The 13,551-nt window shown below is 44.9% G+C and overlaps 2 protein-coding genes across 6 annotated transcripts in view; one reads left to right on the top strand and one right to left on the bottom strand.

Moving 5' to 3' along the window:
* Window positions 1-11,609, bottom strand: part of pnpla7b (patatin-like phospholipase domain containing 7b) — a 34,432-nt gene extending 22,823 nt beyond the window's left edge. Inside the window, exons 1-16 of one of the 2 annotated variants that reach the window (XM_035436364.1) lie at window positions 11,485-11,609; window positions 9,515-9,555; window positions 8,976-9,050; window positions 8,688-8,775; window positions 7,964-8,046; window positions 7,641-7,729; window positions 7,351-7,491; window positions 6,774-6,933; window positions 5,243-5,323; window positions 4,559-4,687; window positions 2,959-3,039; window positions 2,215-2,371; window positions 1,239-1,322; window positions 895-980; window positions 495-650; window positions 276-353 (exon numbers count right to left, since the gene is read on the bottom strand). In XM_035436364.1, coding sequence (XP_035292255.1) covers window positions 276-353; window positions 495-650; window positions 895-980; window positions 1,239-1,322; window positions 2,215-2,371; window positions 2,959-3,039; window positions 4,559-4,687; window positions 5,243-5,323; window positions 6,774-6,933; window positions 7,351-7,491; window positions 7,641-7,729; window positions 7,964-8,046; window positions 8,688-8,775; window positions 8,976-9,050; window positions 9,515-9,553 — 1,527 coding nt within the window. In that variant the 5' untranslated portion in view covers window positions 9,554-9,555; window positions 11,485-11,609. The remainder of the gene's footprint in view (window positions 1-275; window positions 354-494; window positions 651-894; window positions 981-1,238; window positions 1,323-2,214; window positions 2,372-2,958; window positions 3,040-4,558; window positions 4,688-5,242; window positions 5,324-6,773; window positions 6,934-7,350; window positions 7,492-7,640; window positions 7,730-7,963; window positions 8,047-8,687; window positions 8,776-8,975; window positions 9,051-9,514; window positions 9,556-11,484) is intronic. The other variant, XM_035436366.1, reaches the window with a different exon arrangement.
* Window positions 11,606-13,518, top strand: mrpl41 (mitochondrial ribosomal protein L41). 4 transcript variants are annotated; one of them, XM_035436378.1, is made up of 2 exons: window positions 11,606-11,726; window positions 12,949-13,518. In XM_035436378.1, exon 2 carries the CDS (start codon window positions 12,982-12,984, stop codon window positions 13,387-13,389), a length of 408 nt encoding a protein of 135 aa, XP_035292269.1. In that variant the 5' UTR covers window positions 11,606-11,726; window positions 12,949-12,981; the 3' UTR covers window positions 13,390-13,518. The 4 variants fall into 4 exon arrangements, with proteins under 4 accessions (XP_035292269.1, XP_035292268.1, XP_035292270.1 ...); XM_035436377.1 differs by having other exon boundaries at window positions 11,616-11,726; window positions 12,952-13,518; XM_035436379.1 differs by lacking the exon at window positions 11,606-11,726 and adding an exon at window positions 11,768-12,019.
* Window positions 13,519-13,551: the final 33 nt, after the last annotated feature.

Consider the following 13,551-nt stretch of genomic DNA (forward strand, 5'->3'; position numbering starts at 1 on the left):
GCATGTTTCAGTGCGGAGTCCTACTGCATGTTTCAGTGCGGAGTTCTACTGAATGTTTCAGTGCTGAGTTCTACTGCATGTTTCAGTGCTGAGTTCTGCTGCATGTTTCAGTGCTGAGTTCTACTGCTTGTTTCAGTGCTGAGTTCTACTGCAGGTTTCAGTGCTGAGTTCTGCGGCATGTTTCAGTGCTGAGTTCTACTGCTTGTTTCAGTGCTGAGTTCTACTGCAGGTTTCAGTGCTGGATTCTGCTCTGTGATTCATTGCTGGGTTCTGACCTGATCCCCCTGCCGTGCCACCTCAGCGCCTGGCTTCACCTGGTGCAGAGTCACCTTGCCCTCCAGCAGAGAAGCATCCTGCATGGAGATAGTGACAGGAATGAAGACATGCCAGAGGAGAAGAAGAGCACACACACACACAAGCCCTCCTGCACTCAGACACCCATACACACACACACACACACACACACACACAAATATGCAACCACGCAACATCACCTGCAGCTGCATCAGTCTGACCAGGTCTTCCTTGGCTGCCTGGAAGATGGTGTTGATCTTGCTGTGGGGGACATGGCCACCCTGACCCCCACTCTCAGAGTAATGAAACACAGCAGATGGGGTCTGCTGCATGGTCACACTCTTCTTCAGGATGGACTGAGAGAGAGAGAGAGAAAGAGAGAGAGAGGGGGGGAGAGAGAGAGATAGGGAGGTAGGAAGAGAGAGGGAAGGAGGAAGGGAGAGTCAGCGTGCGAATACGGTAATTACCACCTGCCAGTGTATAAGACTACACAAGACATGGAATGTAATCACTGAGTGAGTGAGTGACTGACTGGCTGACTGACTGACTGACTGACTGACTGGCTGACTGGCTGACTGGCTTCCTGGCTGACTGACTTACCTTGTGAATGACAGGACTGGTGGAGGGATCGTCGATGGTAACTCTAGCTCGCTCGTACGCCATGTTAAGGTCAGTCCCAGTCATCCCTGAAGGACAGAGTCTCTCAGACACCAGGAATGGAACACAATGTAAAGCATGCTGTACAGCACAGAATGCTCCATGCAATGCAATATAATGCAACGTGAGCTATGGCACATGGCTGTACAGAAGTCGATGCAGGAGGTCAGGTATGCGGTAGAGCGATTACAGACACAAGCTCTTTAAACAAGTTCATATCCTGGCTAAGGCCCTGTGCAAAAGAACAAAGGCTCATGTCCTCATTGTTATTAATTAGGGGATAGTACCTGTGCTATCTGTGGGCGTGGACATGGAGCGGGCCTTCCTGAAGGTAACAGAGGGACTGTCCACGGCTACGGCCTTCCTGCTATCTGAAACCACAGCCAGCACCGTCACCCGTTACTGCGAAGCCCTGACACACCATTCACCCAAACCTTTCCCTGCTTCAGTGGATCCCATCCTGCACTGGCTCCTGTGGACTTCTGGGGAGTTTCCTTAAAACCAATGTAATCATTTCAAAGAACAAGCTACTCTTAAGAGGTAAATCCACTGTCACCTGTACATTATGTAACAGTTACAGCAAGCAAATAAACGTTCTTGTGAACACAACTGAAATAAATGGATTTTATCCGGCCATGGAGACACGTGGACATGCTAAGAACATGCTATCAGATAATCAGCAGTGACATGCTGATTCAGCGGTATATATTTGAAACAGCAATGACAGTTGTCAGAAACATTTTTTCAGAAGGTCAGGATGCACACTGTTTTAGTCTTTTCCACGGTGGCAGGGATAAAATTCCCAAAAAACCAAGGAATATTCAGAATAAACATCTCATTCTTGCATTTTAAGACCTCTGATGTTTATTGCATCAACAATGTAGTGGTACATCCTTTATACACCCCCAAGTGGATTCAGTTGATAGCTGTCACCACCAAATCAATCAGTCAGATTCCACATAATGTTAAAGTAACAGCAAGTGGACATCAACAGAATATTAACATCAATATCAAAAAATAATAAAAAACTAATAAAATGTGTCCTTAGGTTTTCAGAAATGCCCCCCAAGACATTAAGGCTGACATACTGTAACTTGACTAGACAGATTTCAAGAGAGATCTCTCTTGCACCAAAGACGGAGACCACCAGCCGGTGTGCAAAAGTGTACCAGAACATAGAAAGAACATAGATGGTTCAGAAGCATCAATCCTCATCAATATTCAATCAAAAGATTTTTAAAAACCCACTGGCCCGTGTCTGACCTGCATCTCCAGGGCAGTCTACGTGTCCCGGGGACCCCCTGTCCTGGGCGGGGTCTTCGTCCGTGGGGAGGGACTGAGAGTGTCTGCGTTGTCCCTTGCCTGTACTCCCCTCTCCAAGCACAGTGGAGACAGACACGAGGGGCGCTGCCTGACGCTCCTGCCACACACAAAGCAGGGGAAACATTTTTGGTCTCGCCACTACACATTAGCACAACTAAAAAAATCCCAGCTCACCAGCTCGGTACACTGGCTACTTTAATTGCATTTTAATGGTAAGGTGAACACAACAGTCTACTTTTCGGCTTAATTTTGAAGAACAAAACTTACATTTAACAAAGCTGACAGTTTTTGTGCTTTTTAGTCAGGCATGCCTGAAGCAGAAATTTCAGCTTTGCGAAAAACAGGACGAATGAACAACAATAAAGCTGTCTCAGGAGTAAAATGTTTATAAATATTAAACGGAACGATTAATATCTTTGCGTCCACTGCCCTTAGGTTTGGTTGGATATAGCTCTATAGGATGACACACAATGCTTCATTTCAGTAAAGTTGTAAGTAAAATGTACACACTGTTCCCATTCCAACACATTATAAAATCAGTGGTAGCCAGTGAAATGGACATAAACATTAAAACTGTAAAAATCATGAAATGTACACAGTGTTGCTCAGAGTTAAGGGAAAAGCACCATGGAGGTTAGACTGAAGAGATCCCCGAGAGTGGTGTGTGGCATCCAGAGTACTTACAGGGTTGAAGAGTTCAGTTGTCAGGCCCAAGTAATTATGTAAGGCCAGGAAAGTCACCCTCTGAAGACGCACCATGATAATCTAATCAGGGACACAGTCAGAAAGAACACACGGTTGTCGTGGCAACAGAGAAGCACAGTCAGAAATAACACAGGTGTCGTAGCAAAAGGACTGCAGTCCGTAAGGACACGATGTAGCGATTAAATAACACCATTGAAAAGGACACGCTATTGCCACAACGAAACAGGAATGTCGTCAGACAGAACAGCAAAACATGAACTCGCATTTGTTGTAGCAGAAGAAAACCGCTCCACAACAAATGCCAGAAAATCAGTGCTCCCCTCAGGTGAAAAGTGAGTCGTCAAGTACAGAGAGTGTCTGTGTACTGTCAGTTTCCGATCTATCCAGATAATTTAGAGTCCTTGAGTTCTCTTTCGACAGACTGCTTTACCACCTGAAGGGTTTCAGGAGGAGTACAAGCTAGCTACTAAGTTTCTTTATTGGACAGAACAGGCAGACAGGATTGATACTAATTCCTCCCATATCCCTCATACCCACTGCACTCTTCGGAGGTTTATCAAGCTGCCAGAGAACAGAAAAACAAAGAGCGAGGCTATATGAAGAGCAGAATGTGTAATTACTGTCCCGCGCTGACAGTCGCTGACTGCGCTTTGTTAAAAACAGTGAGACGCTGACAGCACATGATTGCACACATTGTTGAATTCCCAGTCTCCTAACACTTCAGCCCAATAATGAAGAGAAAATCCTAAGGTACGAAGGCCAGGCGTACTGAATGTATCATGGTTTGTTTGGGTGGAGGGGTGTAACCAGGTAGGATTTAAGGAGTGTAGGACTTCAGGAGTGAACAGTGTAAGGAGGTATATTGTAGGTTGATGGGTTTTGAGTGTAAGGATGTACAGTTTGGATGTAGGAATGAAGAGCATAAGGGGATAGGGTGTAGGTTGTAGGGTTCTGAGTGTAAGGATGTACAGTTTGGGTGTAGGAATGAAGAGCACAAGGGTATAGGGTGTAGATTGTAGGGTTCTGAGTGTAAGGATGTACAGTTTGGGTGTAGGAATGAAGAGCATAAGGGGATAGGGTGTAGGTTGTAGGGTTCTGAGTGTAAGGATGTACAGTTTGGGTGTAGGAATGAAGAGCATAAGGGTATAGGGTGCAGGTTGTGGTTGTAAGGTTTTGAGTGTAGGACTACACAGCTCGGGAGTAGGTTAAGAGCATAAGGAGACAGGGTGTAGGTTGTAGGGTCGGGATATAGGGGCAAAAAGTATAAGGCAATACGGTGCATGTTTTCAGGGTTCTGAGTGTAAGGCTGTAGGGTTTGAGTGTAGGGGTGAAGAACATAAAGAGATACGGTGTATGCTGCTGGGGTTTTGAGTGAAGTGCTGTAGGGTTTTGAGTGAAGTGCTGTAGGGTTTTGAGTGTAAGGCTGTAGGGTTTGGGTGCAGAAGTTAAGATCATAAGGAGAAAAGGCATAGGTTGTTGGGGTTTTGAGTTTAGGGCTGTAGGGATTGGGTGAAGTGGTGAGGAACAGCACTACGTAAAGGGCGGGAGGTCTAGGTGTGCAGCGGTTGTAGGGGGGTACCTGGATGACGCGGATCAGGGTGTCTGGGTATTTCTCAAAGACGGAGCAGAAGGCGGACGCAGGCAGGCGCAGTATGGTGGACCGGGAGGCAGCCCGGGCCGACACAGTCTTGTAGGGCGCGGGGTAGCCCTGGAACAGAGGAGGAGAAGAGAGGAACAGAAGGAAAGATGAGTGATATAAAACCGCTAAAAAACAGCAGTTTGGGTCCATTAACAAATCCGCCCTGTTAGAGCCCGGTATTTAGCTTGCTGTTTACTTGGCTCAACATCCGATGGTACACTTGCGACCTGTGGTTCATTCTAGAATACTTGCTGACTCTCCGTAATAACAAAACTCATTTTAAGTACTCACGCGTACACTAGCTAGTAGAGCTGACCTTAAGGGACAGTGCATATTTGTACTGTAGCCAATACGTTATCCTGATGGCGCTCAAAGGAAATTAAGCGTTTCCAGTTAATGAAGTTAACGAGGACACGCTGCAAATTCGAGTCCTGGTCAAACGCTCGCGGCAATTAAAATTTTGCAGCTGGGGCCCTTTAGATGCGGCAAATAACCACAGCGCGTAGAGGAAGAGAGACCGGGGTCAGATACAGAGACCCGGGGTCAGATGCAGGAGTTCGGAGGGGACGAGGAGGGACGGAGGTCGCTGGACGGATGAACGGACAGGGACGGGGACGGACTCACGGTGATGACGTCCAGGATGCTGAGCAGGCTGTGGACGCTGTCCCCCGGCAGGACGTACTTCACCACGGCGTCCGAGCCGTCCTGCAGCGCGGGAGAGAGGACGCGGATAATGCATCAGACTCGCCACTTTAGCTCCGCTGCTCCGCGCTCCTTCCCGTCCGCGTCACAGCGGCGAGCGATTAAATTAGGGTAACGGCCGTTAAATCTCTAAATATTGTGTTCAACTGATGCGAAAGACAAGCCTATTAGACTCTCTCTGGATCCCATTGCAACTCGAGGGGCTTTACTGTCACACATGAACAGTGATGGCAAGAAAAGGAGGGGGGAGTGGTGCATATTTGTGTGTCTGCATGTGTGCATGTGTGAGTGTGCATGTGTGAGTGTATGTAGTGTGAGGGTTGTGATGAGGGGGGGGGGGGAGATTTGCAATTTTTCTGAGGTGTTCTTTATACCTCGGGTACGCTGTGTTACATTTTGTTGCTTTTCTCAAACAGTACATACAGTGAGCAATCATAGTCATTTATATATTTAAGGTCCTGACTGCGTTTCACTGATGATGGTAATCTGCCACCTATGTAGCAACAAAATTAATTTGTAATTTCTCCTTTTCTGTCAGTGTGATAAAAATTTATAAGGACCAATATTGCGTTTTCAAAGAAGGCCCACTGAATTTGTGTTTACTGCAATTCTCTCTCCCTGTTTCCCTGTTTCTCTCTCTCTCTCTCTCTCTCTCAAAAATAACCGCACAATTGTTTTCCTCTCCTCCCATTTGACATGGTTCATGCGCTTGTTGATTCACAAGGCTAAACAGGATGTTCCAATTTTCTCGCAGCTCAACTGAATGTTTTGATGAAACAACATCAAAAATGCAAGCTGCCCTCTCCCAAAGAGTAGTGACTGATTTACAAGATGATAAAAAAAAGATTAAAGTTGAGCATGGGGGTGTGACCTCTACTGGACTGGAGGAAGTTCCTACATGCATAAACTGTAACTGAATTGGGAGGCAATTTGTGGTTCAGTTTTATTTGCGGCCTGTGCGCTCAGCACGATCAAACCGATATGCAAGCGTCACATCCGCTAGGTCTTACACCCCTCTAGACGCTAGGTAAAATGGCGCACTGATCCTAAGCCCGTACGGTTACCCATAATGCCACACACAGTAAGGACTTGTTTACACTTGCATTGTTTTTGTGACAAGAAACTGGCTTTGTCTGCAAATTCATGACTTCCTGGCTGAAAACAATAGACAATATGAACGGTATTAACTGAATCTCATGCAGCGCGCATCCGGTCCAATTGGGGTTCCACACCCCCGCCAGCACAATGTAAAATGCTGGCTGACCTTACCGAACTCTTAACAGGAGAGAGGAACAATAAAACGCGGCACTGGTTTTACACAGTGGAGGAAGTCGAGTGGATCTTTCGCCTTGATGGAGGAGGGGGAAAAAATTGAATCGCGGAGCTATAATGCGGAGGAGGAGGAGGAGGAGGAGGAGGAGGAGGAGACGTAAAAACGATTCGCCGGTCTTACGCTCTCGTGGATACAGAGCTCCAGGCGCCCGTCCTGGACCACGTAGATGCTGTCGTCTATGTCGCCAGGGCGGAAGAGGCCCTCCCCCTCCTGCAGCTCCACGAACACCATGTGACGGCACAGTTCCAGGAACAGCGGCTTCTCAAAGTGACCCAGCACCCTGGGGGCCGCGGTAAACAAGAGCCGACAAATCACAAACGCGTCCTCGGGGGTAATAAGCAATTCAGCACATCCTACCCATCCGCTCATCCCCATCTACGATAATAATAATGATAAACTAGAAGTATACTGCCAGTTCCATGCTCTGTTCCAGGCGTGTTCCACATTCCTCTAGGAATATTCTCAAGCTGAGTATTCACCACCAAGGCCACTGGATCATGGTTACTACCGTGGCAACGTTACACACAACACACAGGGGGATTCAGTAACAGGGGCTCCAGAATCCCCCTAGGAAATTAGAAATCTGGTTACAAATTAAGAAGCTTGATTTGCAACCAGAAGGCTGCTGGTTTGAATCCTTGCTGGGGTGCTTCCATCCCAATTCTCATTTTCCAAGACAAGTCATGCGTTTCCTCACCTGACATTCTTCAGCATGTACAGCACCTCAGAGGGCAGGTGGGAATTCTGCACGTCGAACTCCGTCAGGTCGGCCTCCAGCAACGAAGGTGGGGGCTCTTTCGGCTGCAGAGTGGGGGGTTCCCTCCGAAAATGCAAGATCCTGGAGCACACGCGCATTCGCAAAGCGAAAAAACAAACTAGATAGATTTCCACATATCAAACTTAACTATAAAACGTGGAATTCTGGCATCTTCAAAAAAAAATTCACTGAGAAAATGCTAAGTGTGCATAACTAGAATCAGGCCCTACCTGCGGGCTATGGACAGGACTTTGGGTCTTTTACGCGGGCGCTGCCTGGACACTGAGTTAGAGGCAGGGGTGGAGGACAAGGTCTGCACCTGAAAGAGCAAAACAAGATATTTTCGTACGAGAAAAACAAAGGTAATCAAATGGAACAGAGAGGGAGAAGGGTATACTGGAGTTATTACTGTAGGTGTGGGAGAGGGGTATATTGCATAGACGTACTGTTATGGAGAGCTAGCACGGCACCTTGATTCACACTGCCCCCTGGTGGTGATAATCAGTAAATTCAAAGCCAAAACATACAGCCAGAATCAGTGGAAGTGACGTACCTTTCTCATGATCTTCCTTCCATAGAACATCACCTTGTCTCTTTTCCTGAAGCGATAGCGAGGAGCACCAGCCTGCTGCTCCTCTGAAACACAGTTATGAAAATGCAAAGGTTTTTATATGAACATCTGTGATAAAATAAATACGCTTGTCCACTGTCAAGTACTTCCAGTCACACCCATGACTCATTCCACGAGCATTGTAATGGTCATGTTTCTCCCCAAAAAAAATATTATGTATACTGCTCAGAAATTGCATTCATAAAAAAACTTTACTCAATGTTTTTCATTAGAGGCTTAGTTCAAACTTAAAAATTTCAACATACTGTATTCTTCAGTGAAATGGACAAAACTGTATATAAAATTGATGCCACTCGTGTGAGCTGGACTTGGTTAGGGTAAAGAACCAGCCTATGACATCTGTCAGAGGATGCAGTGCTTTTACTGAAAAACTATACACTGTTCATGCTACAATAAAGTTTGATATATAATTTGTGTGAGAGAAGTTTACAGTTTTTGTAAATTACTGTTTATTTTTTGTGCCATTATTATTATTATTATTATTATTATTATTGCAACAATAATGCACAGAATTCACTGATTGCTGATTTGTGTGTGTGTTTGGATGTGTTGCTGTATGCATTGTCAATATTTACAGCCTGCCAGTAAAGCCTTTTGAATTGGAGTTTGGCTGTTTGGGAGACAAAAGAAAGGCAAATATACTGACTGGCCTGCTTGTATCTCCGGTAGAGGAAGAGCACGATGATTCCAATGAAAGACACTGCCACAGCTGCTCCAATCAGCATGCCCGTCAGCTGGAAAACAGCACACCTACATTAGTGCATAGGCTCTGTTATCTCACATTAGTATACTGAGAGACAAGTGAGTACTACATAGAGAGGAAATACTGGAAATAAAGGTGACTGTTGCCCAGATGCATGTATAATAGCAAGGAGAACAGGTCATGAAGAACATTGTGGTGACGTGACAGTGAGAAGATGGACGCATAGAGTACCATGGTCGTCTGCATCCTCTCCTCCACAAACTGCTGCACCCGAGCCCGAATCTCGCTGCTGCTGGGCAGCGTGACCTCAAACACAAAAAAACCACAGGTACTGAAAGAGCACTAGTACACATAAACACATGAACATGCACACACACACACACACACACACACACACACACGCTGAAAGAAAAACATACAGTATAAACGCACACACAGGATTCACAAATGCAAGCATACATGAGGGATAAGCACAGGAAAAAGAGGTATGTCGTAAGAGCTGATTTAATGGAAACAATTGTAACTGCACCCGATGAAGTTGGGAGTATTATTCCAAAGAGAGGACGAGAACTGCAAAAGAACATTTCTCTAAACTGAGGATAAGGGCTTATCAAGAAAGAATAAATGCAGAGTGAGGGTAGGTTAGGCTGTATTTTGACTGGTTCAGACAACTTGACGATTGAGGACAACCGACTGCATGAACCATTATGGGACTCCATCACTATAAATGATAAATAAGTGCAAGAGACAGAGGGATGATGAAGTCTTACTGGGTATATACTGCAGCTTTCCTCCTCCGCCTCAGCCATTCCTGCAGAGAGAGAGAGAGAGAGAGAGGGAGGGAGAGAGAGAGAGAGAGAGAGAGAGTTGAACTGCGGTTAAAAGCACTTCAATTACACAGCCATAGTAGTAATGCTATTGCCATCATTATTATTATTATTATTATTATTATTATTATGACTAGTAATAGTAGTAACAGTGCTCACTCATTATTATTATTATTATTATTATCATTATTATTATTATTATTATTAGGCGGCATGGCAGTGAAGTGGGTAGCACTGTCGCCTCACGGCAAGAAGGTCTTGGGTTTGAGTCCCAGGCTGAGCCTCTCTGTGTGGAGATTGCATGCTCTTCCCGTGTCTGTGTGGGTTTCCTCTAGGTACTCTGGTTTCATCCCACAGTCCAAAGACATGCAGGTAGACTAATTGAAGACTCTAAATTGCCCAGGTATGAGTGTGTGAGTGAATGGTGTGTGTGCGATAGATTGGCGGCCTGTCCAGGGTGTATTCATGCCTCTCGCCCAATGCTGGGATAGGGTCCAGCACTCCCCGTGACCCTGCCCAGCATAAGATAATAGTAGGATGGATTATTATTATTACCAGTCGTAGTAGTAACATTGCTCATAATAATCATAATAAGCATATGGTTGGGACCTGTGCACTTTTCTTCTCAATACCGTGGGTGAAAACTGCATATGTGCTAAAACTGTGTTAACATATTTCTATTTGGAACCTATGGGAATTGGAATACAATGGGAGTTAGGCTACCAGAAACTGTAAACAATATTCACATGGCTCAATGGAAGCCACACAAACATGTCTTTTTGCTGCCCCTATACTGCCTGTGTTTACTGTATGTGTTTAAGGGTTCAATCCATTAGCCCTACCTAAAATGACCTTTGCCCACGTCCTTCTATGTTGTTTAAATGACTTAACTCGTAATATTCAGTGTAATAATGTCACTTGTCTTTACAATATCTATATTTCAATTTCACAAAAATAAACCTATTTTGGTCATTCATTACGACACGAAGAAAAAACAAAATACCACACACAAAATCGCATAGCCTGAACTGCAGCAAAGAAACAGCCACGCAAACATGATCAGGCTGCATTACTTTATGTTGACACACGCTCATTTCGCTCAGCTGATCACATACAAATGTATGCAAAATAAAGACTTGAAAACAAGTTCGCATAGCAGATAAGTCAATTGACTTATTAGCCAAAACTAGGAGTGAGGTTCTTGCGACACTGATTGGTTTACTGGTCACCTTTTCCTGGAGATACTGAACTTTGGGACTTAAAACGGTAGAAACTAAAAGATGTGGACGAATAAGAACGGGTGAGTTGTCCTTAAATGCTTCTGCCTTAAACATGTGTGTGAGTGACCAAAAAAGATCTCCTTACGTCCGCTGGACCGTAACCCGACACCTCCACAAACTCACACACAACCCTGACACAAAAACAGAGTGCTAACAAGCGTACCGGGCAATCACTTAGCGATTGCAACATCGGATAGTCCTCTTTGACCATTTCCCCAATGTAGCCTACCTTACAAAACAATGCCCTACAATATAAGAAACTATTCAGTAACCTCTGTATGAAGAGAAAAACAAATAATGTGACATATAAAAAGATGAAACATTATTTTATCCATCTTTATATACATAATGTTCTATCCACTGCTGGTACACTCCCGACAGGTAGTGTCCATACAATTAAAGTATTCTGTGTAGTGGTCAAACTGTCCCAGGATAAGTTAGCTGTTGTCAGACTGTTGGTTCGTCTAATGAACTTAATTGACTACTAGCACAGTCGCACTGTCCACCTCGATGCCGGTAGTGATCCGCTACACGCACTTCTCTATGACAGTTCCGACCACGCAGCCATCTGGGGAGCAAGAGCCCCGAAAATTGTACTGTAAACAGTGATTCATTTTCAAACCACCTACTTACTAGATTTCCTTCTGAGTTTTTTGTCTCCCTCCCTCTGCGACACATCAACTTCGCTGGCTACATTCCCTCCACGCAGTCATCATAGTGGTTTCAATCTTGGCTACAATCCCGACTCTCAGAAACTCCCTGGCAGTATTCGCGATCCCAATTGGCTGTCAACATCTACAATCTCCCTATCAGAGTAACGGATGTTCGTATGTGCAGTTTTCTTTATATACGACGGCGTGCGCGGGGTGGTCAAGGTGAGTGTTTGTGTTTTGACATGGAATTTGTTTTCACAATAATAGATGTAGCCAACGATTAACACCTTCGTTATATATTATTACATGTAAATGTTTACATGTTTTAACAAACGTCGCTAGATAGCTACACGTTTCCGTTGCTGTTACATCATTAGCTGGACATCTCGGTTACGTGTACGCAGGGTCAAAAGTGTCCTTCCTTGCAGCAATGATGGCCTGTAACTGACAGATGCACTCTATCATTTAAAAACACATGCAACTAGATAGCTGCCATTGCACAGAATTGCTTTCAGGTAGGCATCCAATTCACGAAATTTAGCGATTGTGTACTGGGTTTCAATTTTAAATCAACCGGAGGAAAATGGCGTCAAGTTTGTTTCATTCTTTCTGCATTGGTATCGTCCTTCTAATTTAAATGTTTATTGATTTACTATTACCGGTTTGGATAGTAACAGATTATATGTAATCTGGATTATGTAATAAAATGACAATGAACTAATAAACCCATTAGTTATCGATTAGTTGCTTTCTAACGTGCCGATGATCACATTTTGGATTACCTGAACGTAAAATGTACCCTATCGCTACTTCTATACAATCTTTCTCTCACTCACACTAGGTATGATTCTACACGTGAGGATGAGCAGGAAGTGTCTAATGTATACTTGACTAATGAAACTGGATGTACAGCCCTAAAGTAGTAATACAATCAGCAGTAATACACCATGAGCAATCCAGCAGATGCTAACCAGCCAACATTTTTGTCATGTAATTTATAATTTGTACCATATTGCATTTTTCAAGTAATCCACCCAACGTGATCACACCACTTTAATATGAACGTAAAGGAACTAGAATGACCGATTTTCATCATTTGTGGCACATCATAGCATTGCGGTTTTTTTCCATACGTACATTAGTGCTTGGTATGACACGTATAGGCTACTACGAAAACAACCGTTCCTGAATCTTTTCGATTCCCTTTCACAAAAAGTGTCCATTCATCAATTCTGTCCAATTTTCCCTGCTGGTTAGTGGCTATAACCTACTTATGGTGGCAAGGTATGACCTAACAGGCTATGGTTAAAATGTGATTGATAAGGCTCAGTGTCAGGAATGAAGCATTCTTTGCAGTTGTTCATACCAATCCAGTAAACATTTTTCTGCTGACATTAAGCCAACTGTTACAGAGGTCAAAATGGCTCACCTTTTTCTCTGTCAGTAGATAGCTGCTGAGCCTGACGCACACACACACATGGGGTTGCTGTCAGCGCTGACGCGGGGATTGGTGCGGGGGACGCGCCGCATGGCGGCCTCCACCACCAAACGCGGCCCCCGGACTATGAACAGGGGCGGGCCCGCGAGGCCCACCGGCGCGCTCACCTCCAGCAGGAAGTTTGTGAGGATAAGGGAGATGGTTCCGGAATTCGTGGTTCCTTCCCTGGAGGGGTTCAAGCTGAAGCCGTACGTGTCCTACCGCACCCCCGATGGGACGGAGCCCGCCCTCACCCCAGAGGCCCTCTTCTCCCAGGCTGTTGCCCCGCAGATCAAGAAGGACATTGAGAACGGAACGTTCAACCCGGATCAGCTGGAGAAATATGGATTCGAACCCACGCAGGAAGGAAAACTATTCAAGCTTTACCCTAAGAATTTTGTGCGGTAGACCAGACTCTTCCTATCGCCATTAAACAACTTGGCGGGAAGTGGACACTTTCTACAGTTGACCTAGCTGATTAGCAGCTGGGAACAGTGGCATTCCAGAATAAACTTTATTTAAACTCTCTGTCCAGCACTGGCTTGTATGAATTCTGTATTTATTTTTATT

Source organism: Anguilla anguilla, chromosome 10 (genome assembly GCF_013347855.1).
Source record: "Anguilla anguilla isolate fAngAng1 chromosome 10, fAngAng1.pri, whole genome shotgun sequence".
Taxonomy (NCBI): domain Eukaryota; kingdom Metazoa; phylum Chordata; class Actinopteri; order Anguilliformes; family Anguillidae; genus Anguilla; species Anguilla anguilla.

Bases quoted from the DNA above. Each gene is read 5' to 3' on its own strand.
- mrpl41 (XM_035436377.1), top strand. From the start codon at position 11,673: ATGTTCGTATGTGCAGTTTTCTTTATATACGACGGCGTGCGCGGGGTG. The intron at 11,727-12,951 runs GTGAGTGTTTGT...CTCTGTCAGTAG, and splicing joins GCGTGCGCGGGGTGGTCAAG to ATAGCTGCTGAGCCTGACGC.